Genomic DNA, 24,133 nt, shown 5'->3' with positions numbered 1-24,133 from the left:
TAATTTGAGATTAAATTTATATAGGATGGAAGGTGGAGAATGGTGAGGCGGGCATTGGAATAGACAGATCCAAAGGTAACAAAGGCTTGGGTGAGTTTTTCAGCATCAGATGAGGCAGGTGAAGAGTTGGAAGGTGTTACAAAGTTGGCAGTAGATAGCCTTGGTGATGGAGCAGATATATGATCATGGGCACATCTCGGGATCAAGTGCTACATCAAAGTTGTGAACGGTCTCGTTCAGCCCCAGGCCATTGCCAAGGAGAGAGATGGATATGGTGGTGATGGAGAATGGAGTTTATGGAGGGAGCTGAAGGCTTTAGCTTCAGTTTTCCCAATATTTAGTTGGAGAAAAATTCTGCTCATCCAATATTGGATGTCAGCAAGTAGAGATACATATTAGAAACAGTAGGGAAATCGAGAAAGGTGGTGGTGATGTAGAGCTGCGTGTCATCAGTGAACATATGGAAATTGACACTGTGATTTCATATGTTGTTGAGAGGACAACCTGTAGATGAGAAATAGGATGAGGTTAAAGATAGATCCTCGGTAGACTTCAGGAGCAGGGAGAGAAGCCAAGTGATTCCCTGGCTACAATTGGATAGATAAGAATGGAACCAGGTGACTGCAGTCCCATCCAATTGGACAGCGGAGAAGAGACATAGGAGGAGGACAAGTGGTCAACCATGTCAAAGGTTGCAGAAATGTTGAGAGGACGAGGAGGGATAGTTTACCTTTGTCAGAGTCAAATAGGATATTACCTCAGACTTTCATAAGAGCCCTTTTGTTCCTGTGGCAGAAGCAGAAATCTGATTGGAGGATTTCAAACATGGAGTTCTGGGAAAGTTGGGCAGCGATTTGGAAGGGGACAGCACATTAAAGGTCTTTGGACAGGAAATGGAAACGGGAGATGGGCTGGTAGTTTGCAAGGACAGAAAGGTCAAGGATATGTTTCTGAGGAGGGGTTTGATGATAACAGATTTGCAGGGGATGGGAATGGTCCCTGGAGAGAGAGAGCCATTAACAATATTAGCTAACATGAGGGCCAGAAAGGAAAGTTAGTTGGTCAGCAATTTGTTGGGAATAGGTTCGAGGGATTAGGAGGTAGGTCTTGTGGACAGGATGACTGATCTGCAAGGAAACTTAAAACCAATTTTTTTAAACTCATCTCTTCTGGCCCATGATTTGGCTCTTGGCAGGTATGGCCTGACATAATTGGATCTGATCTGTATATTGAAAGATCTACTGCCTTCTTGCTGTTGTCTTGCTGGCATGCTCAGAAGATCAGCAAAGCAGTGGCATCAAAGGTGCTAAGTGATTAGCCTCATTTTAATTGGCAGAAAACAGGTGGGGGGGGCGGTGGTGGGAGTGGAAGTATAAATTGGGATCACCGTCTATAATCATTAGCCATCCATCTCCTACCTTATAGCATATTATACTTTCTTTAAAATCTTGAATGTTGCTGCCACAATTCCTGCTGTCATTGGATAACCCAACAGAATATTAGGCTTGTGAAGCAAAGCAGTGCAGGGTTTCTAAGAACACTGGGTTCTTTGAGATGAAAGATTACAAAGAATTCACCATTTTCCATATGTTATCATTTATCCTGGGGAATATTGTAATTTGAAGAATGCTGTTCAATTTGTCCATTCTTCAAAATTTAGATGGCACAGAATAAATCATTTTCACATGATGCCTTTTGCAGCAGTTATGATAAATAGCAACAGGTTCAAAGCATATAAGCCACTAAAGATATTCAACCTGAGAGGCCAATTACCGTTTTCAATTGCTGTCTTGGATCACATGGCTCCTCTGGCATCTTTGGCTTTTGGGACTGAAAGCTTTGATTGACATCTGGAAGTTTGGGTACATCAGTCAGAGACAGTTCTTCTGGATGAAGAAAGAACATATCAATCATCATTGAATTATACTACTGTGGATTAAAATCCATTTGAGTTATTTGAAATGTTACTAATTAGGAGCAGTAAGAACATTCTGCAATAAAGATCACTGGTGTCACTCGGTGGAGAAGTAGCTGGTTGAATGTTAACGGCCAACATGTTTAATGAAATGGAGGAAGTAGCAAGTCCAAGGTCAATCATCAGCAATAACCTTTGTTTTTTTATATATTCATTCATGATGTGGGCGTTGCTTATTTGCCCTTATTTAAGAGCCAACCACATTGCTGTGGGTCTGGAGTGACATGTAGGCCAGACCAGTTAAGGATAGCAGATTTCCTTCCCAGATGGGTTTTTATAACACTCGACAATCATTAGACTTTTAATTACAGATTTTTATTCAAATTCCACCATCTGCCATGGTGGGATTCGAACCCAGGTCCCCAGTCTAGATTACTTGTCCAGCGACAATACCGTCTATTGCCGTCTACCCTATAAATTCCCTATATTTCAGGTGGTTCAAATCTAGGTTTTTACAAATCACTCTTAGATTTTGGGTTATATACAATGAAGAAAAAATAATTACCATTGGGCATTTGGTCCCATTTGTGTTTTTTGGGGCAAAAAATGTAAGAGATGTGGGTAGCAATTTCTGGCTGAGAGATCTCCTCCTGCAGTACGCCAGCTGCCAAACATGCCCATGCATTCTGAGCTTAGCTTCTCTGATGCTCAAAATGAACTGTTGGAGCCACTGACAAAAAAAGTAACTTTTATTTTAACTGTGATAATATTGGGGCAGGAGAAGGAGTCCTGTGGGCTGCTGCCAGCCTGTGCTCACTCCATTCCCATTCACCTCTCTCCCCGCCCTGAGGGAGGAGCGCAGCTCTGAGCAGGAGCTGCCTGAGTTTGCCTTGATTCCGACCGACAAGCTACTTCGGGTTGCCTGGCTCAGCTCACGTCTTTATGTGTCTGAAGCTCAATGTGGATGAGCCTCAGAACATATCTTCGAGGGCCCATTTTAGGCATGCTGCCCACTTCTGCTGGTTTCCAGCACAAAGCCAATTTCCTGGCCCTGGTGTCTACAGGATTTCTGGCTACTAATGTGAATGAAAAAATCCAAGTAATTATGAGGTCAGTTTCTCCATTTTCTACTTGCACCAACTTTATTAGTCACTTTAGCAACTGGAGGAAAATATAATTCTTTGTGGCTGGAGGCATTGGTTCCTATTGATGTTTAGCTTCTTGCCAATTATATCTGTCAGCTGACTCCATTCCCCTCCCCTCCCTAAAGCATCAATTCATTGGCAGGGGATCTTATCTCAGTGACCAGCTACCCTATGATGTCTCATTCAAGCAGTCATTATAAATATGTGGATTTTGACTTTGTGTGATGGTAAACTATTCAGCTACAGGGCCATCACAGCTGAGCTGAATAATAAATGCAGTAATTGCAAGGATTGTTGGATGCTGATCAAGAATAGAAACCTTGACTTCCCCTTCCTTCACTAACTAAAGGGTACTAATGCCAGTCGTAGCATCTCGGATTAAACCTTGGATATCTCTGTTCTGTATGGCTTTTGGATAAAGTTATAGAACCCTTAATGGAATTTTTCTTGATTCTTAAGACCCATTCCTCATTTTATAATGTAAACTATTCTTCACTTTGCAAACTTCGCAAGTGAATTCTTCTCTAAAATAAAATGCATTGAAATAGCACAAAATGGGACAGCGGCAAACACTGACAGCAGCCTCAAGTAAGTGTCCAATGTAGATAGATGCTTTTGAGAGCTCCATCCACAATCCTTTTAGCACCAACAAAAGTGCACTGGAGGTTGAAAGGTACCTGTAGCAGGTAAGGAGTTAGATAAATATCAGCTGAAACACAGCAGATCTTTACTACGTTTGGAAGGTTTTTTTTGTGAAAATCTGAGAGTTAGACAGTTTTAAATTATCCACCCAAGCAGCCACAACATAATGGCTGCTAGCATGGAGTACTAGCCATGTTTCACTCCAACAACAGTCAAGGAGCTTGACACCATCGAGGGCAAAGCAGCCCACTTGATTGACACCCATCCACCAACTTAAGCATTCATTCCCTCTACCACCGGCACACAATGGCAGTAGCGTACCATCTACAAGATATGCTGCAGCAACATGCCAAAGTTCCTGCGACGGCACCTTCCAAACTTGCAAGCTCTAACACCTAGAAGGAGAAGGACAGCAGATACATAGGGACACCACCACCTGCAAGTTCCCCTCCAAGCTACACACCATCCTGAATTGGGGAACAATGAGCCGAATTTTACCAGACGACCTGACATTGGGAGGAAATGCATATCGCAGGCATGCACGAGTGGCCGGTGGGACTTCTTTAGGCAACAGCCAATTAGATGGGTGTTGCTAGGGCTGCTGTCCTATTAAGGACTGCCACCAGTCTCCAAGAGCCGCTGGCTAATCAGAGCAGGCAGGTAGATAGAAAAAACAAAATCTTTAAAAAAATAAAGGCCATGTGGTTGAGGGGGAACCTCTCTGGGGAAATCACTGGGGCCGCAAGGCTGCCTTTCTTGCTCGCAGCCCTCTCTTTCCTTCATGTTACTTTCCCCCCATCACCGGGCTGCCACCAGGAGGCTTCTTCCATTTAGCATGGCAGCCTCTTCACGTGGTGGTGGGGGGATTCATCTGCATGGTAAACTGGTCCCAAATAGGCTGATTACATATTGGCAGCCCACCCCCTTGATGTGGCAAGCCTGACCGATTCCAATCCTGCCATTGTTGAAATTCCTAATGGAGGGATGTAGTGGGGGAGCCAATCTGACTGCACACCTCACCCCACACCAACCCCACCACCCCCCTTTATAAAGGGGGTGGGTGTTGCGGCGGGGGTGGGGGGATGGAGGGGAGGTGTGGGGCAGGTGGATGTTGTTGGGGGATGTGGAGGGGGTGGAGATCCGACCATAAGAAGGGTCAACTGGGAGGGAGTAGAGGTGCCAATCGGATGGGAGGTGGCAGGGAAGGGATGGATGGGAATGGTGCAGGGCTGTGGGATGAGCGATAACCATCAGCAAACTAGTTTGTATGTAGTGCTTGGGGAGCACTCCTGCACTTAGAGTCTATAAAATCAAAATTTCAGTTCAGCAACAAACAAAACATTTGGGTGGCATACTCTGCTTGTTTTCACTTTCACTCAGCTTTATTCTAACTAATTAAGATTATTCTGGAAAAGTAGGATAGCAGCTCATACACTGAAAATGTTATTTATTATTTTCACTTTAGAATTGAATCATAGAATGTCACTGCTCAGAAAGAGAGCATCTGGACCCACATGTTTATGTGTTCAACGTTTTTCCCTCTCACCACTCCCTCAAAAAGCTAATTAAACAGCACTCAACATTCCAAAGTTTTCAGCACGTTCATTGTTAAGCCTAAAATCCCACAAGCTATATAAGCCATATTTTTGAATCAAAAATCTTCTCGATTTTTTGAGAAGCCTCCACGCATCACTGCTTGCTGCAACTTGCTCAATACCACTCCCATCTTGAGCAAAATCTCCATGTTACCTGCTGCTTCGCATGCTGTAAGAAAAACCTTACTCAGATCCTGTTTGGTAAAACTGCTCCCTGCTAGGTCCTAGCCCCTTCTAAATGCTAGTCCTGCGTCACACTAAGCACTGGTTCCACCCACCGAAAATCCTGCTCCCACAGGAAATGGTACTTCCCGCATCCTGAGTGTGGGTGGTTGCACTGCTGTTAATTATACTGAGTTGTTAAAGAACCATTTTTGTGCAACAGAAGAGCCATGTGTTTGTTAAAACCAATCTTAAAATAACTCTGAAAAGATGCGTCACAAATAATCTATTTTTAAAAATTCAATCACAAAGGGAGAGTATGCTGTTCTCTAATTATTGTGTTCCTGCTGAGTAAAATCACAAACATACATTTTAAATCACATGAAAACTACCTCTCAGAGAGTAAAGCTCTTTCTGAGAGATTATTTGACAGATGGTTTTAACAAGAAAAAAGAACAGTGCCAGAGGACTAGCAAATGACAAATGTATTTTCTGAATTCAAAAGAGGAGACAGAACTAATGCAGGGAATAATAGAGGAATTAGGTAATGTCAATGGTAGGGAAGATAATTGAATTGAAAAGAAAACAAAACATAGAGTCAGAGAACAAAGCAAAACATAGAGTCAGAGAACAGAATAAAACGTAGTCAGCATGAATTTCCAAAAGGAAATGAATGTTCAATCGACCTTATTGAATTATTCGAAGAAAAAAACCCAGAAAGACAGGCAGTTTAATGAAGTAGTGTATGTTGACCTTCAGAAAGTCTTTGATAAGATGCCACGTAAGAGACATACGACAGAGGTCAGGGTGTGTGGATGGTGCCCTGCAGTGATCCATGCTGGAGCCACCGTTGTTCACCATATATATAAATATATATAAATGATCAAGAGGTTGGTGCTGAAATTTGCATATGATACCAAATTGGGGAAATGATAATGAGGCCGAGCCCTCAAAATGGGCTGGACATCCTGTAGAAAGGCCTGAAATAAGAAAACACAGAAACTTAAAATGAGCTCTTCACAGTTACATTAAAACTTCCAGCTTTCACTTGGCTATTTAATTAAAACTTTAAATCCCTCATCTGTAATGAGTTAGATGACCTCAGTCAGGGCAGTGTTTGGGAATGTTAAAACTGGTCTAGGCATACTGGGTTGAAAACAAATGATTAAAATGTAGCAAGCCCGTGATTCTGGTTGCCATCCAGTAACTTTGCTGGATGTAGCATTTGCGAACAACAGAACCGGCTTAAACTCAACTAAACTGGCCCAAAACCACCGCATTGCTTGTCAACAACCACTCACTACAGTTTATAGCTGAACTCTGGTCCCAAGGGCAAAGTACTGGATGCTCTGTAGTAATGTACCTCAGCAAGTATCAATGCCTTCAGCAGAAAATTAGCAAAGGGAGAAATACAATTCAAATTTATAAGAAGAGTTGGCTCAACTTGTCGAGTAAGCTCTGAAAATTTATTCATTAAGTTATTTCCACGGAGCTGTCAGTGAAGTCTAATTTACCATAACTAAATCACATCTAGTTGAATTCTTCACGTAAAAATAAAAGCAAAATACTGCGAATGCTGGAAACCAGAAATAAATACTCAGCCGGCTTGGCAGCATCTATGGAGGGAGAAATAGAGTTAACATTTTGAGTCTGTATAACTCTCCTTCATAGCTAAAGAGAGGTAGAAATGTGGTAGATTTTATACTGTTAAAGCAGAGCGGTTGGGGTGCGGTGAAGCAGGTGGAGAAAAATGGAAGGTCAGAGATAGGTGGGAGCTCAGGAGAGCTTTGACAAAGATGTCATGGACGCAAGACAAAGGTAGTGTTAAAGACAAAAGAAGGTGCTGATAGTGGCGTAAAGGTAAGATAACAGAATGTGTTAATAGCAGAACAAGGATCAGCGCTCTGTGGAAGCAAAACATAAGAACATATGACAGATGGCTCTGCAGGGAGGGGAGTGGATGGGGTTGAGGAAAAAAATTGGGTGAGAAAAGGGATCAAGTCGGAGGAAATAATGCATGGTCTTAACTTGTTGAACTCAATGTTAAGTCCAGAAGGCTATAAAGTGCCTAATCAGAAGATGAGGTACTGTTCTCCCAGTTTGCATAGGGCTTCACTGGAACATTGCAGCAGGCCAAGGACGGACATGAGAGCAAGATGGTTAGCTGAAATGGCAACCAACAGGGAGGTCCGGGTTATGCTTGTGGACTGAGTGAAGGTGTTCTGCAAAGTGCTCACCCAGTCTGCGTTTAGTCTCCCTAATGTAGAGGGGACCGCATTTGAAGCAGAGAATGCAGTAGACCAAATTGAGAGAGGTGCAAGTGAAGCACTGCTTCATCTGAAAGGAGTGTTTGGGCCCTTGGATGATAACGAGGGAAGAGGTAAAGGAGCAGGTGTTGCACCTTCTGCGATTGCATGGGAAGGTGCCTTGGGAAGGGGATGAGGAGTTGGGGGTGATGGAGGAGTGGACCAAGGGTCACGGAGCGAAAGGTCCCTACGGAATGCTGATGGCGGCAGGTGGGGGTGGGGTGGGGGGGAAGATGTGTTTGGTGGTGGCATCATGTGTGAGTTGGTGGAAATGGCAGAGGATGATCCTTTGAATGTGGAGGCTGGTGGGGTGAAAAGTGAGGACAAGGGGGACCCCATCATGTTTCTGGGAGGGAGGGGAAGGGATGAGGGTAGAGGAGCAGGAGATGGGTTAGAGATAGTTAAGGACCCTGTCAATCACAGTGGGGTGGAATGCTTGGTTAAGGAAAAAGGAAGACGTGTTAGAAGCGCCATTTTGGAAAGTAGCACCATTGGAACAGATGCGACACAGGCAGAGCAACTGAGAGAATGGGATGGAGTCCTTACAGGAAGCAGGGTGTGAAGAGCTGTAGTCAAGGTAGCTGTGGGAGTCAGTGGACTTGTAATGAATATTAGTAGACAGTCTTTCACCAGAAATGGAGACAGAGAGATCAAGGAAGGGAAGAGAAGCATCAGAGATGGACCATGTGAAGGTGAGAGGGGGGTGGAAATTGGAAGCAAAATCGACAAAATTTTCCAAGTCCAGATGACAGCATGAAGTGGCACCAATACATCATCAATGTACCGGAAAAAGATTTGTAGGACGGGGCCTGAGTAGAATCGGAAAAAGAAATATTCCACATACCCCATAAAAAGACAGGCATATTTGGGGCCCATGTGGACCAGAACACCAGCGGAAAAGAATGCCACCGGTCCAAGGCCAACTGAACCCTGTCTTGGCGACCGCGATGACTCGCCAAAAAGTCCCGGAGATCCCTTGGGGGGATGAGGGGGGAGCCGCACTGTCGGTGGGTCACACCTTTTATTTGGAGGAAGTGGGACAAGCTAAAGGAGAACTTGTTCAATGAAAGAAAACCAGTTTAGCCAGACGGAGGAGAGTGGTGGCGAGTGGGGATTGTTTGGGCCTCTATTCAAGGAAGAAGCGGATAGCCCTCAGATCTTACTGGCGGGGGATGAAGAAACTGGATGTCCATAGTGAAGAGGAGGCGGCTAGGGCCAGGAAACTGGAAATTGTTGATATGACATGGGTCATCAGAGGAATCACAAATGTAGGTGGGAAGAGACTGGACAAGAGGAGAGGGAATGGAGTCAAGATAGGAAGAAATGAGTTCCATGGGGCAGGTACAGGCTGACAGGATGGGTCTATCTGGACAGTCCTATTTGTGGACTTGGGAGAGGAGGTGGGAGCAGGCTATGCGGGGTTGGGACACTATGAGATTGGAAACTGTGGTGGGAAGAACTCCAGAGGAGATGAGGTCAGTGACAGTCCTGGAAACAATGGCTTGATGGGGTTCAGTGGTGGGGCCATGGTCCGGGGAAGGTAGAAAGAAGTGTCTGAGAGTTGGCGCTCAGTCTCTGCAAGGTAGAGGTCAGTACGCCAGGCAACAACTGCACCACCCTTGTCGGCAGGTATGATAACAAACGTAGGATTGAATAGGCTAATGACTCAAAGATTGTTCCTCAAAACTTAACAACTTAAAAAAAATAAGATTGTTTCTTTTACGTATCTATCTGCCAATTGATTGCACTGAATGATTTGAGGATCAAGTTAGAGTAAATCAAATGAAAGCAATTCATTAGTAGCAAAATAATTTCACACAAGCAGGAGCCTCTAATTTGTGGTAATCCATTTCTGTGTGATCCAACCATCTTGGAGATCATGCTAGAATAATTTCAGAGATAGAGTCAGAGGACTGAATTTTATATTCGTGGGGGCAGGACACTGTGCCCTTCGCCTGTCTGCACAACCACTTCTGGGTCCAATTAATGAACATATAAGGGCTTCTTCCTGCCACTGCTGGGATTTTCCTGTGACAGGGAAGGCCCATGCTAAGTGTCCAGACTACCCAGTGAAACCCTATGGCCATGCCAGAGTGGGAGTGGGGTTTCTTCCTGTTTATGCACTTGTGACCATTGGAGACCCCCCCACGGTACTTTCCTCATGGTTCCTGCTTCTCCCTAACCTGTCAATCTTGCCTCCCCCACCCCCTCACCAGGGCCTGCCAGCCTTAGATTTGCCTGACTGCATGCAGTCCCAGCAATGGCCACCACTCCTGGTACAACTACTAGGACAAGAGATCTGCCAGCCATTTGACTGGCCAGGAGCCCTGAGATGCAGGCCTTCCTCTCCGATGGTGGCAAGGGGCAGACCTAAACCCAATTAAAGGCCTGCCGGCTGTTAAATGGCTGCAGGGCCCACCGACCAAGCACAAGAAGGCTCACCTCCACCTTTGATGCCAGGGGACAGAGACCCCACTTGCTCATGTAAAATTCAGCCGATAAGAGTCATTACGGCACTGAAGGAGGCTTTTCAGCCCACTGAATCCATGCCGGCTCTCTGTAGAGCAATCCAATCAATTACATTTCCCCCGCTCTACCCTATAGCACTGCAAGTTTATTACCCTCAAGCGCCCATCCAATTTCTTTTTGAAATCATTGATAGTCTCCACTTCCACCACCTTCATTGATGGCAAATTCCAGATCATTACCACTTGTTGTATAAAAAATTCTTCCTCATATCTCTCATGCATCCTTTGCCAAAAGCTAAAATCTGTGTCCATAATCCTTGTACCATCTGTTAATGGGAGCAGTTTTTCTTTGTTGACCTTATCTAATCTTTTCAAAATGTTGTGTACCATATCAAACCTCCTCTTAATTTCCTTTGCTCCCAGGAGAACAACCTCAGCTTTTCTCCAACTTAACCTTGTAGACAAAATGCCTTATCCCTGGAACCATTCTGGTAAATCTACTCCCCCTATCCCCAAAAGACTGTTACATCTTTTCCGAAGTGTGGTTAGCAGAACTGTAACAATACTTCAGTTGTGGCTCAAGCGGAGTTTTATACAGGTTCAGAATAGCTTCCCTGCTTTCGTAGTCAATGCCTCTACTTATGAAGCCAAAGATTCCAAGATATGCATTGCTAACCTCTCTCTCAATATGTCCTGCCTACTTCAAAAATCTATGATAACCTCCAAATTCAAAGAATACCATCTGCGACACTCATAAGATCCACTAGCCCTGATATTTATGGGGAAGAAGTGAGAGAGTGGGCATGCATGACAGCAACTGGGAAAGCTGAGTTCCCCATTCTGTCACTGGCTCTAAAAATCATCTTGTAAATAGACTAAACTAGTTCAATATGATGAAGAGTCATACAGACTCAAAACGTCAACTCTGTTTCTCTCTCCACAGATGCTATCAGACCTGCTGAGTTTTTCCAGCATTTTCTGTTTTTGTTTCAGATTTCCAGGATCTGCAGTATCTTACTTTTATCTTTGTTCAACATGCCAGTTGAAAAAGCATGCTGCATTGGTTCAGAACAGCATGGGGTGCCAGACTGCATTTTTTTGGTAATAGAAAATCTTTTAAATATATTAGAGGAATATATACTCCACCAAAGTTCAGGTCACAGCATGAGCTTTGTTATACCCATCGCTCTGCTGCAGTCTGTGGCCGCTGCAGGGGCATCATCAGCCACGTCCTCTGTGGGTAGTCCTTGTCCCCAACGAGCCAACCTTGCAGCCTCTCTGGACCCTGGAATATGTGAGAGATCTGAGCCCTGCTAAGGAAGTATGAGTCGTGGATGCTCCCTGGGAATCATGCGCAGACCTATAGGATATGTTTATGGTGGCCACACACCAGCTGAATATTCAGCGAGTCAAAGCCCTTGTGTTTGATGCAGTTGACCGCTTGTTGCCATGGAAATCTAAGCACCACCCGAGTGCAGTCGATGGCACCCTGCACCTGTGGAAAACCAGGGATCTGTGCAAATCCCAATGCACTTGCTTCCAGGCTTTCCTGATCCTGTGCAAAAAGCACAAAGTTCTGTACCTTCGCAAAGATGCCATCCATGACCTCCTGGATACACTTGTGCAGAGAGGCTTATGAGGTCCCACACAGGCCACCCGTGGAGCCCTGTAAATAGCCACTGGCATAAAATTGAATGCCAAGGTCACTTTCATGGCCACTGATAACGGTTGCTCTCCATGCACCTGTGGCGCCAAATCCTGCAGCTGTGGACATATGTGACCGACTAGTTCTTCAGCAACATTGCATCAAGTTATCTGCAGGGATGACAAACGGCATCTATAGACCCTCGGTCTAGCCTACGAGTGACGGCTCCCTATGGATCTTCAGCTGTGTATGCAGCAGGCCCTGCTGCCCCTTTATCTTGAAGGAGGTGCTCCTCCCTTTGCTGAGCCAAGTGCCTCCGCTGCTCTCTTCCTCTCCCCTGCTCCCTGTAAGCCATGAGACATACCTCTAAATCACCAGGCTCCATAATCCTGATATTAACCTCCTGCAGAATCAAAGAGAGAGACACGTGGGTTGGCATAGGTGTACTAAAAACCTCTCTTGGTTAAGTCTAAATGTCCCTTCACGCATGCAGGAGAGTGCTGACCACCACTTGGATGGCCAGTGTGTAGTGCATTCTCCTAAGCCACACTGCAAGGCTCCATTGTTAGCCTTAATAAAGACACGACAAGGGGCTGTGAGTGCCTCCACCAGTGACTGTGCCATGGCCACCTTTTGCAAGGGGATTGTATAACTTGCCCAACTGGCCAATTGCACTGCTGCCCTCTAAGATGCACATTAATTTGCAGTCTGCGTCTGGGGAGTGAAAAGTTCTGGAATATTTGATGGCACATTCAGGCTTTTGTGCTGCTTGAGTGGCTAGAAAAGCTTCAGATGCCCTATTCTAACTTGTCAGTGGAGCTGCAGCTGAATGGTCTCAGCTGTGGAAGAATGTTTACTTCTGACAAATGCTTCCAAGTGCGCTGTCGCTTCCCTCAGCGTCCCCCTCCTCCACCTGTCCCAGCACGTGGTTGAGTATATCCTTTACTTTGTCAGTGCTGCCTTGCACACCCACCACCTCCCCCCCACAGCCCCGGCACGTGCTGGAGTATTTCCTTCAGTCTGCGCTGCCTTGGCTGCCACCACCCAATCTGGCCTGACACGAAGTGGAGCCCTTGCCCCTGTACCACACTGAAAGCCAACAAGGAAAGAACAACTTGCCTGCACCCCTCGCGAATGCTAGCTCCTCCATTCGATAGCTCTTCCATTTGACACCTCCTCCATTGGATGTCTCTACCATTAAAGAGCTGGAAATAAGCAGCCTGGATGGCCTGTCACAGCACACTTACTCACACCCTCTACCAGCACAGAGACACACATCTTGGTAGGACCTAGATCTAAACCAGGCTCAGGTTCACATCTGATGGTCACTGCACAGACACATGTCCGCAACAGGAGGAGGCAGGTTTGGCTGAGCTCCCCAGCACTCAGAGGACTACTGGGGAACAGGCATCTATGAGGGTCCTAGTCAGATGACGAGCCTCTGGAGAGTCAGCAGAAGGCGGGGGAACATCACGCAGAACTGTTGGAAACCCTCAACTGAGCGGCATGACAGTGAGAGGAGTGCGTCTGCCTACTCTCTGATGGATTGCTGCCCACGTATGGAGTCCGCGTATGGAAGTCTCCATGGGGATGATGGCAGATAGCATGAAGACCCTGGTCCAGCAGAACGCAGAGATGTGTGCACACCTGCACTCCGTTGCAGGAGCTGCAGTGGCAACATGGGAGGGAAATGGGGCACCTCCAGTTGCTCCTACCCCTCAAGGAGTCAGGCCGGGGCCCCCGGGCACCTGAAGGAGGGAGGGGCGGCAGCTGGACATCTCTGGGTCATCCACTCAGGAATCTCAGAGGCTGTCCTCTCCCTCTGAGCTCCCTTTGCTTGTGAGCTCCTCAACCTCGTCCTCTATCACCACAGAGGGAGCAGCTGGTCAACGAGTGATTCTGGAGGGAGAAGGGTGTGAGGGGCAGGGCATTTGGAACTTCATGCAAGCACTCTCACATGCACATGGATCCTTTATGTATCACACTCATCTCCCTGCCTTGAGCATTTTCAATACTGCCTGCTGGGGTTCGCTTTCATTTGTCCATCTGAACTGACCTGCATACCTGCCCGCCCAATGATCTCATTCCTATGCAGCATCTGATCTCGCCCACCAGGACCCTGGTTTCACTTTCGATTTAGACAGTATGGTCATGATTCAGCTTTTCGTGCACTCCCCCATCTTTTCCCCTCCCCTTTCACCCATTTCCTTTCCCCCATCACTGTCGACCTCCCTGGCATCACCTTTCACCTCCCCTCCGTGACCCACCAGCCACAACCCTTTTCCTTCGGGGATGTCCAGATGAACGTGTACATTCCCTTCCTTCCCCAAAATCCCACTCCATTCACATTCACCTCCCTGACCTCCTCCTTTCCACCCCAGGATTCATGTCTTTCTCCGAGTCCCCATGAACCACCTGCGCTGTCCCTTCTACCACCGAACCCTCATTCCCCCACCCCACAGCCTCACTCTGCCTTCCACCATTCCCTCATTCCACACCCAACCTCAGTTCACTCCCCTGGAGCAGTCATGGACTCATCAGAGCCCTCCCTTACACGTTCACCTGAACATTCACCTCTCCAGACCCCACTTGCCCCGTTGGAACCCCTTCCCCGACCCCCTGGACTCCCCCACCCCAGGATTCACCCCCACCTTAGTCCTTCCCGCTTCCTGACTCCTTCCTCCACCTTTATTTCTTCCTCCAGCCTTACTTCTTCCTCCAGCCTTAATCCCTCCCCTCTCCGTGCTCCTTCCTCCCTCCGAACTCCTGCCCTTATGCCTTTCACTGGCCCCCCTACACCTACCTGCCCATTTGCCGTCTTCTCCCGTTACCTACTCCTCCTCCCGTACTCCCTTCCCCACCAACCTCATCCTCAACACCTTCATTCCCCCATTCCCCCATTCCCCCCCCCCCCCCACCAACCTCACCCCATCCTGATGTCTCTTCCTCTCCCAGTCGATCTTCGACCTTCTTCTCCCAAACACAGCTGGACCTTCCTCTCCACCTCCTCAAACTTCATCCGTGGTGAGCAGACCCTCAATGGTGACTTTCCAACTTCTGTGAGCTATTTTGCAGCACAGCCATGTCCATGAGAATCCACCCAGCATGCCATGGGTGTTTCCCCAGTGTGCTGTTGCTGTTGTGCTCCAGCATCTTCTGTTCCTCAGATGTCCGCGTCGTGGGCAAGGCCCTGGCGGCAAGTTCCGACTTCTGCATGTCACACTTGTCAAGACGTGTTCTGCACCGGCGTGTTTTCCCACCGACTTGGGCGGATGATCCAGCATAGGGGGCGATGATTCCTACAGGCTGGCCTTATAATGATATGCAGATGTAATGCAATGAGATTCCCGACATCTGTTGGTGGGGACATGGCCTGCCCTCGACAAGCTAAGCGCTAAGCAGACGATTGCAAACTGGTTTCACGACGTCATGAAACTGATTTCTGGCCTTCTTGCCATCTTGACCACTAAGGGCACCAAGCATGCCCGATGCTAGCGGGCATGGAAAATTCCTCCCATTGAGAAATTTCTTCACTCAAGGAGTTGTGAATCTTTGGTGTTCTCTACCTCAAAGGGCAGTGGATGCTCAGTTGTTGAGTATATTCATGGTTGAACTGGATAGATTTTTGTACGCTAAGGGAATTGATGGGCATGGGAATTGGGCAGGAAAGTGGAGTTGGAGTCGAATATCAGCCATGATCTTATGGCCAAACAGACTTGAGGGGCTATACAGCCTACTCCTGCCTGAATTTTTTATGCTCTTATGTTCTTGCAAGTAGCTTTTGAGCTGGTGGAAGAGTGCCAAGGCTGTAATACTACTAGAACACAAACATTTTCTGGAAGACATGTTAACACTGTCGCTGTCAATGCCACACCTATCATGAGAACATAAGAACTAGGAGCAGGAATAGGCAATTCAGCCCCTCGAGCTTGCCCCACCATTCATTACGATCATGGCTGATCTCATTTTGGCCTCAACTCCAATTTCCCGCCCTCTCCCCATAACCTTTCAAGCCATTACTAATTAAAAATCTGTCTATCTCCTCCTTATATTTATTCAGCGTCCCAGCATCCACTGCACTCTGAGGTAGTGAATTCCACAGATTCATGACCCTTTGAGAAAAGTAATTCCTCCTCATCTCTGATTTAAATCTACCACCCCTTAGCCTAAAACTATGGCCTCTTGTTCTAGAATGCCCCAGAAGGGGAAGCATCCGCTCCACATCTACTTTGTCTATTCCCTTTAGCATCTTATATACCTCAATTAGATCTCCTCTCATCCTTCTAAGCTCTAGCGAGTATAGGCCTAAACTGCTTAATCTCTGCTCATAAGACAAGCCCCGCATCTCTGGAGTCAATTTAGTGAACCTCCTCTAAACTGTCTCCAGTGCAACTACATCCTTCCTCAAGTAAAGGGACCAAAACCATGCACAGTACTCTAGGTGCGGTCTCACCTGTACAGTTGCAACAACACTTCCCTATTTTTATATTCTATTCCTTTAGCAATAAATGCCAAAATTCCATTTGCCTTCCTTATTACCTGCTGTACCTGCATAATAGCTTGCAGCGATTCATGCACAAGGACACGCAGATCCCTCTGCATTGAAGCATTCTGAAGTTTCTCTCCATTTAAATAATAAGTCGCCTTTTTATTCTTCCGACTAAAACGGATAACCTCACACTTATCCACGTTAAACTCCATCTGCTAAATTTTGGCCCGTTCACCTAACCTGTCCATATCCATTTGTAAATTTCTTATTTCTTCCTTGCAACTTACTTTCCCACCTATTTTGGTGTCATCTGTAAATTTAGCTATTCCTGAATCCAAGTCATTAGTATAGATTGTAAATAGTTGGGACCCAAGGACCGAACCCTGTGGCACCCCACTAGTTACAGCTTGCCATCCAGAAAAATACCTATTTATCCCGACTCTCTGCTTTCTGTTGGTTGGCCAATCCTCTAACCAAGCTAATATATTACCCCTAAAACCGTATGATCTTGTCTTGTGTGATCTTTTGTGCAGCACCTTATCGAAGGCCTTCTGGAAGTCCAGATATACTACATCTACAGGATCCCCATTATCCACTTTGCTTGTCACATCTTCAAAGAATTTATATCGATATATAAATTCAGACACAAACACACGTGAACCCACACACACACTATTGCTTCGATTGAGCATGCATCTGGCTATGTGCTTTTAACCTTACCGTATACTTTATGTTGGAATAATTTTATTTTACCATTTTTACTGTCTATGGAGATTTGATCAGCAGATGAATAATGTCTGATTTCCAAGAACTTCAGTTGAAGTGGATCTGTCTCTAAACCGTTGTGTTGTCTTGTATTATTGATGGTCAGTTGACTAGCTGATTTTGCCAATGTCGGGAGGGATCTAGTGACATCAACACAAAAGTGTCATTCCATTTCAGCAAAATAAGCAAATATATTTTAAAATGGAAACTTAGGGATTGAAAGCTAAATATTTGGTCTATGACCCAGGAATAATAAATAATTTTAATCTTAATCCAAAAGTTACAAACCATCATTTACTGCCTGCTCAACATTTAAAAATGAGAAACATTTCAGCTTCCCACCCAATATAACTTAAGTGTGTGGCAGCACAGGTGTAATGTGAGGCTTTGCTGGTGAACAGTTAGATCCCCGCAATAAACATTTGTCTATTAAACAAAACTGGAATGTGACTTGAGTAAAGCTCAATTCATAACTCAGGACCCCAACTTCCTAACTGAACTATTGTAATTCACAGATTGAAAACTGAAAAATAGAGATTAAAAGGTCAATGCTATAACGGTAAAATATGGTAATCAGAGAAGGGATAAAAATCATGAAAGATACAAACTGAATCAACACTGAAAATGAGCATAAAATAAACAATATTCTGAATGAGCATTTCTTCCACGTACATTCAACGTGCCCTCATCAAACAAAGTTAACCAAAGTAAAAATTAAGGACCTCGATATAAATCAGATTAAAGTCCAGGACAGGTTGAAACAACTCAAAACAAACAAGTCACCAGTGTTAGATAGTATTTAGCTCAGAGCACAGAAAGATACTAGAAAGGAAGTTTAGGCAGCAGTGACAACCATTGGAAGGGAAGCACCCAACGCTGGTAGGGTGAGCGGGTATCAATAGATTAGAAGCAGTTTTACAGTGCTCACATTCAAAAAGAGGATAAAGCAAACACAGACAATGAACAGTCTCATCTTCATTCCATGTAACATAATGGAATTAATTACAAGGAATAAATAAGAGGCATATTTATAACTATGCAAATGCAGGTAGAGTACCTCAAATCTGGCAACCTTGGGATTGAGTCCGTGCCTGATTTCGGAACTTGCTGATTTTCAGAAAAAACATCGGAATGTCTTAATTCAGCAAATAAGGGGGGGTTGCAGGAAAACCAACTGATATGATTGAAAAGCACTTTAGGTTAATGGCCATATCGCTGCTGATATGAATTCACTTCTCACACACAAGATTTAATAACTCTTTCATATCTCCCCCACTTCCCTACATCAGCACACCCTGTTTAAAATGATAAAAGGTCAAACAAATTGAAATTATGTTAAAAATACCATGGAGTTGTTACTGAAAACTATGTTTTTTATTCATGAATGATTACACAGTACTCTTTGATAATTCTCTTTGAACTGACCAGGGCCAGCTGCAAGAATGTAACCAGTGCCCATGGAACTTAAAGGTTTTTGGGAATCAGTGTAAGCCTGTGGCCTTTTATTTGAGTGACCTGAATGCATCAAAACTCAGGCACCCTGTACTGTAGCAAGAATAGGCATAAGTCCTGACCCCAAGTACAATACACAGCTAAATATTCTACATCATCAGATTCTGCAAAAGCCTTTTGTTCCTCCTAAGTGAGTTCCACCAGGCTGAGGTGGGGGGAGGTGGGGGAGGTGTGGGTTGGAGGTCCGGTGGGCGGTGGGGGGTCCAAGGTGCAGGGGGAGCGGTGGAGGTAGGTGTGTGGAGTCCAAGATCAAGGGTGGAGGTCAGGTGTGGTCATGGGCTGGGGTCTGAGGGAGGGCATGGGGGCGGTTTGGAGGTCTAGGGGGGAGGGGTTGTGGGGTGGAAGGGTCTGAGATTCTGGGATTCTGGGGTGGTTGAAGGTCTGGGGGTTTCATGGAAGGATCCGATGTCGGGGCGAGGTGGTCAGAGGGGAAGTCGTAAGTCTGGGGGGAGTGGGTGGGTGGTGTCCGAGGTCAGGGGCAGAGGTCAGTTGTATGTCCGGGAGGTTGTGGGTGATCGGGAAGTCGGAGGTTGGTGGGGTCGGTGTCCAAGGGCCGGGCGTTGGGTGGGGGGATGTCAGAAGTTGGGGATCGTTAGGTCGGGGGTGTCAGAGGTCCAGGGGTGGAACGTGTCCAAGGTTGTAGGGGGGGGTGGGAGGGGTGGGAGGGGGACTGGGGGTGTTGAGGGGAGTCCAGCAGGGTTGTTCTAGGTCCTTACAATAGTTACTCAGAAGTTAGAAGAGGTTTTAATTCCTCTAACTTTTTCTGGGTAACTATTGGTATTGGTATAACTCTGGGGGAACCATCTGAAGTTTGCAATGTAAACCACATTTTCGGATGGATGCCAGCACAGAGTATTTGTCCACAGGAAGTGTGCACTTTTGGGCAATTGCCACACAAACCTTTACCTGGGAACTTCCCAGAAAGATTCCCCAGCGCATCGTTGGGCTACCCCCCAAATCCGATGCTGGGGAGCTCTAAAGTTAAGGGCCATTAAGTCTGTTTCTCTCTCCACAGATGTTGCGAGACCTGTTGAGTTTTTCCAGCGTTTTCTGTCTTTACTTTGAATGTACCTACTTCTGGTTTAACCATGAAGGTTTAAGGGCATTTGAGTAACCTGCTCAGAGAGCAGGTCAGTGATTTTATTATGTTATTGAGGTTCCTTCCATGTGATAGTGGCAGCGATTTAATTTTAATGGCTGTGGGGCAGGTTTCCCTGGGCTTGAGGAATCTGACAGCTGAAGTGTGGGAGCTGCCAAATCCAGCAGGTCAGTACTTTTCCAACCTTGTTTGTGGGCCTGGAGGAGCAAGAGTGCTTCCCTCAAGAAAAACTGCCGTGACCCCTCCCCTCTGGCAATCTCCACATGGTCACCCCTCCTCCTATCAGCCCAAACTCCCAGTGATTTCTAGACCACTGCTGCAGTCTCTCCACCCCCATGATCCCTCCACCGCCATAATATTTTTCTTCCCCCAGCACTGATCCTTCTCCAGCTCTCTCTCCCTCCCTTGCTACCGTGCACCCAGCCTCCACCTCCCACAGCCCCAGCCCTCCATCAAAACACTGCTGGATCTTTGGGAATGAACTCAGCCTTTCTCGGCCAACAGCCGGCCAGCTTTCAATCTGGCCAGGTGGGAAATGGAGTCAAAGAATTTTAATGAGTTCCTACCTTCCCAGTGTCTCCCAGTTTCCCAGTCACTGACATGCTGTCTCCCTGCCGCCCCTGAAATACCTCAAATAAATCTTGGGAATTAATGCGGAACAGGTTGAAAGGATGGAAAGCAACAACCTTATGGAAGTTAGGTCAGAGGGAGGTGGGGTGAAAGCACTGAGTGTGGTGCCCTAGGGCACAGTGATCTAAACTTAGGAGTACAATGCAAAACGGTCAACGTTTTCTGATTGTACCAAACTGGGTAGGGCAATGAAATTGCAGGAAGCAGCTGAGAAGGAAAAAACAGTTTGGACCAGTACTCATTTCCCAGTTTTATTGGTGTTCTATTTTAAGGTTTACAAGGCCAGTTCAGACCGTTTCTCATATTTCCCAGTTTTTACTGTTCTTCCCTTCCTGGCTAGTTTTAAAATTAAAGAAAGAGTTGGACAGAGCAAATACTTGGACAGATAGAAAGCAGATTAGATGGAATGCAAACAAGTGAAAAACACTAATTGAAAAAAAAACATGCATACTCCATGAATTGTTTTGAAACTGCTAATTGGAAAGAAACCTAAGGGCAGAATTTTATGCCCGACCCAAACGGAAATGAAATAGCACGAGATGATGTCAGGCAAGCGTCCTGACATCCCGAGCAATCTTCAGGTCGGCAGGCACGCGTGGGTGTCAGAGCCATGCCCGCCAACAATTAAATGGCCACTTGAGGCCATTAAAAATGCAATTGCTTGCGATTTTACGTCGCCCGTGCGATTTTGCACTCATCGCACGGGCAAAACGGGCAGGTGGGCAGCCCACTTTTAACAAAACCTCATCCAAGGGCGGGATAAAAAAGGGTTAGCAGCATTGCCATTGTGAGTAGTGGGGAGTTTAGGAGATAGTTTGCTGCATTGCTTATTTGAACTTGACAGCTTCATCTCTGTTCTGAGCTTCAGTCTTAGTATTTCTAGGCTTCATTTCAGGACCCATTGGTGTCTCCAAGACTCCTGGAGAATAGTAACCGTGTGGACCCTTCGAGGTATCAGACAGCCTTCTGTTACCCTGGTAATGGGGATTGTGCTCTCCGCTGGAGACACCTCCTCTGAGGAGGAAGCGAGGGACAGAAGTAAGAGAAGCCTGGGGCAGAGTATTGCACTCGTCAGGCGGGCGCGTGCCCAACCTGAACAAGTGTAAAATGATGTGTGATGATGTCGGGTGAGCTTCGCGACGTCATCGCACACTGGCGCGATATTTTGATCAGCGGCCACATGCATGGAGTCGGCAGCGCACCCGCCAACAATTAACAGGCCTATTAAGGCCATTAAAGTAATAATTAAATGAAACATTATGCTGCCTGCCCGACCTTACAGTTGGCGGGCAGGCGAAAATACCAAGCGGCCTTTGGGTTTTTTTTAGGAAACTTCATCTACGGGTGGGACGAAGTTTCCAACAGCAAATAAAAATTAAATTAAAATTTTTGAATTTCATTCATAACATGCCCCTGCTGATGTGACAGAGTCACATGAGGGGGCATGGTTTTTAACATCATTAAGCTTTTAATTTTTGAGTTTATAAATCTTTCATCACTCGCTCTCTTCCTGCCCCCACCCTGGCAGCGCTGAGTGCTACAGCACAGGTTTCATGCTGACTGGCATTAATTGGCCAGCCTGCGTGAAATCGATGTCAGGGTCCGATCGCGGACAGAGGTTGACATTGCGACTGCTCCCGAGTCCTCCCACCACACCCGTCCGACAAGGTGAAAATCCTGGCCCAGGTGTTCCCTTGCAGCTTCCAGGGGTGCGACCTGTGGGAAGAGAGGCGCAGGGCCAGCAGGTAGTCCAAGGCGCGAGGGGCCACAGAAGACGCCACTATCCTGCTCCCAGGGTTTACAGGCAGTGATACAGCTACATCGACATGTCCGAGGTGCAATGCTGAATGAGGCTCTGCCTCTCCAGGGAGACTGTGACCTCCATTTGTCAGATGATTGGGCCTGAGATCACCTCCAACTGTGTGGGTGGACACCCCATGCCAGTGGCTCTGTAGGTCACAGCTGCCCTCAACTGCTATGCCTCCGGCTCTTTCCAGGGGTCTGTGGGGGATCTTTGTGGAGTGCCCCAATCAGCTGTCCACAGTTGCGTCAGGCTGGTGACTGATGCTCCGTTCAGGCGGGTAATGACATTTATTCATTTCTGAATGGATGAGGCCAGCCAGGCTGAGCGAGCCAGAGTGTTGGCACCGATTGCTGGGTGCCCCCAGATCCGGGGTGCAATCAACTGCATACATATAGCCATCAAGGTGCCAGCGAGTCAGCCAGTTGCCTTTTTCAACAAGAAGGGTTTGTACCCTTTGAACTTACAGATAATTTGTGACCACAAGACAGATTCTGCAAATCTGTGCAAGGTACCCTGCCAGCTTCCATGATGCTTAACCCTCAGGCGCTCTCAAGTGCCAACGCTATCCAGTGCTCCGGCCCGACTGGATGGATGGCTGCTGGGTGACAAGGGCTATCCGTTGAAAAGGTGGCTTATGACACCTCTCCACCACCCAAGAGCAGAGGCAGAGCAGTGTTATAATAGAAGTCATGCATCTACAAGGGCAATAACAGAGAGGACCATAGGTCTTCTGAAGATGTGCTTCTGGTGCCTGGACCATTCAGGGACAGCACTACAATACCCCCCCAGAGCAGGTGTCACTGCTAGTGATTGCATGCTGCACTCTCTACAATTCGGCACTGGCATGGGGGGTCACACTGGAGGAAGTGGATCTTGAGGCAGCTCCACAGGCCACAGTGGATGAATCCAGTGATGAGTCAGAAGAGGAGCCCAGTGAGGAGAATGCTGAGGGCGTGGAGGCAGACCTTGGTAACCTCTAGGGAGACAGGGACATCAGGGACACCTTGATCCAACACTCCTTCAGCTAGGCTGCCAAAGATCTGCTTCCACCTCATGCCAGGGGTGCCATCTCCATCGCAGATGTTTGAAATGACCCTTTCCTTTGAACCCAAAGTCCACTCAGTGCCTGTGCAATAAAGTTTAGAGTCACTCACATCCAGCATTAGATATTGGTGTGCCCTGCACCCACAAAACAAGTGAAGAATACTCAGGTCATTAAGACAAAAGCAAAATTTATATCATGTTAGCACTCACATCAGATGAACATAGCTATATATGGTCATACAAATAGACATATTATCAAAACATGGCAGAACAGAAGATCACCCGCGAACAGTCCCTCTTGTGCTCATGGTGCCTTAAACTTACACTTGCGAGTGCCATGTCTTGTTCCATGCTCCCCTCCCTTTGCTGGCAGCAGCATTGGAGGCAGACTGCTTACTGTGCTGTCCTGTTGACCTTGATGACTTTGGCAGTCGTCCTCTGGCCAGTGGAGCCTGTACGGCCCTGCCTGGGAGGGAATGGCAGTGCCACGCTGGTACCTCTCCAGTCATCGCAACCTCATCGGATGCCATGATCACTGGCAGAGGTGCGGAGGAGCTGTTGCCGTCATCCAGAGTGCCCAGAGAGGAGCCCACAGAGATGACAGGCAGATCGTGCACCAAAGTGAGGTTGCTCTGGACCTCCCTGCTCATCATTGATGGTCGGGCACCTAGCTGGAATATTGGGCAATCCATCTCCGCATTGGCACTGACCAACTGAGGTCATTGCCTATGTGAGGGCTTGCAAGTCCGAGCGCAACCCCAGGAACCCCTGATTCTGTCCCTGGAGTTGCCTCTTCATGAAAGTCACCACCCTCTCAATGGAGGAGGCAGTGCGCTCAGCAATGAGGGTCAACGCAGTGCTAATGCTCCATATGGACTCCTCCTCAACACAGACCATGGCACGCATACCCTC

At 46.8% G+C, this 24,133-nt stretch overlaps 1 protein-coding gene across 1 annotated transcript in view; it reads right to left on the bottom strand.

The window, feature by feature from the left end:
• The window catches only part of LOC121280791, a 137,432-nt gene that overhangs the window by 41,738 nt on the left and 71,561 nt on the right, over positions 1 to 24,133 (bottom strand). Inside the window, exons 11-12 of the mRNA XM_041193003.1 lie at positions 17,121 to 17,272; positions 1,774 to 1,886 (exon numbers count right to left, since the gene is read on the bottom strand). Coding sequence (XP_041048937.1) covers positions 1,774 to 1,886; positions 17,121 to 17,272 — 265 coding nt within the window. The remainder of the gene's footprint in view (positions 1 to 1,773; positions 1,887 to 17,120; positions 17,273 to 24,133) is intronic.

This window comes from Carcharodon carcharias, chromosome 8 (genome assembly GCF_017639515.1).
Source record: "Carcharodon carcharias isolate sCarCar2 chromosome 8, sCarCar2.pri, whole genome shotgun sequence".
NCBI lineage: Eukaryota > Metazoa > Chordata > Chondrichthyes > Lamniformes > Lamnidae > Carcharodon > Carcharodon carcharias.
The sequence above is the reverse complement of the archived record's forward strand: the minus strand, read 5'-3'. Positions and strand labels throughout refer to the sequence as shown.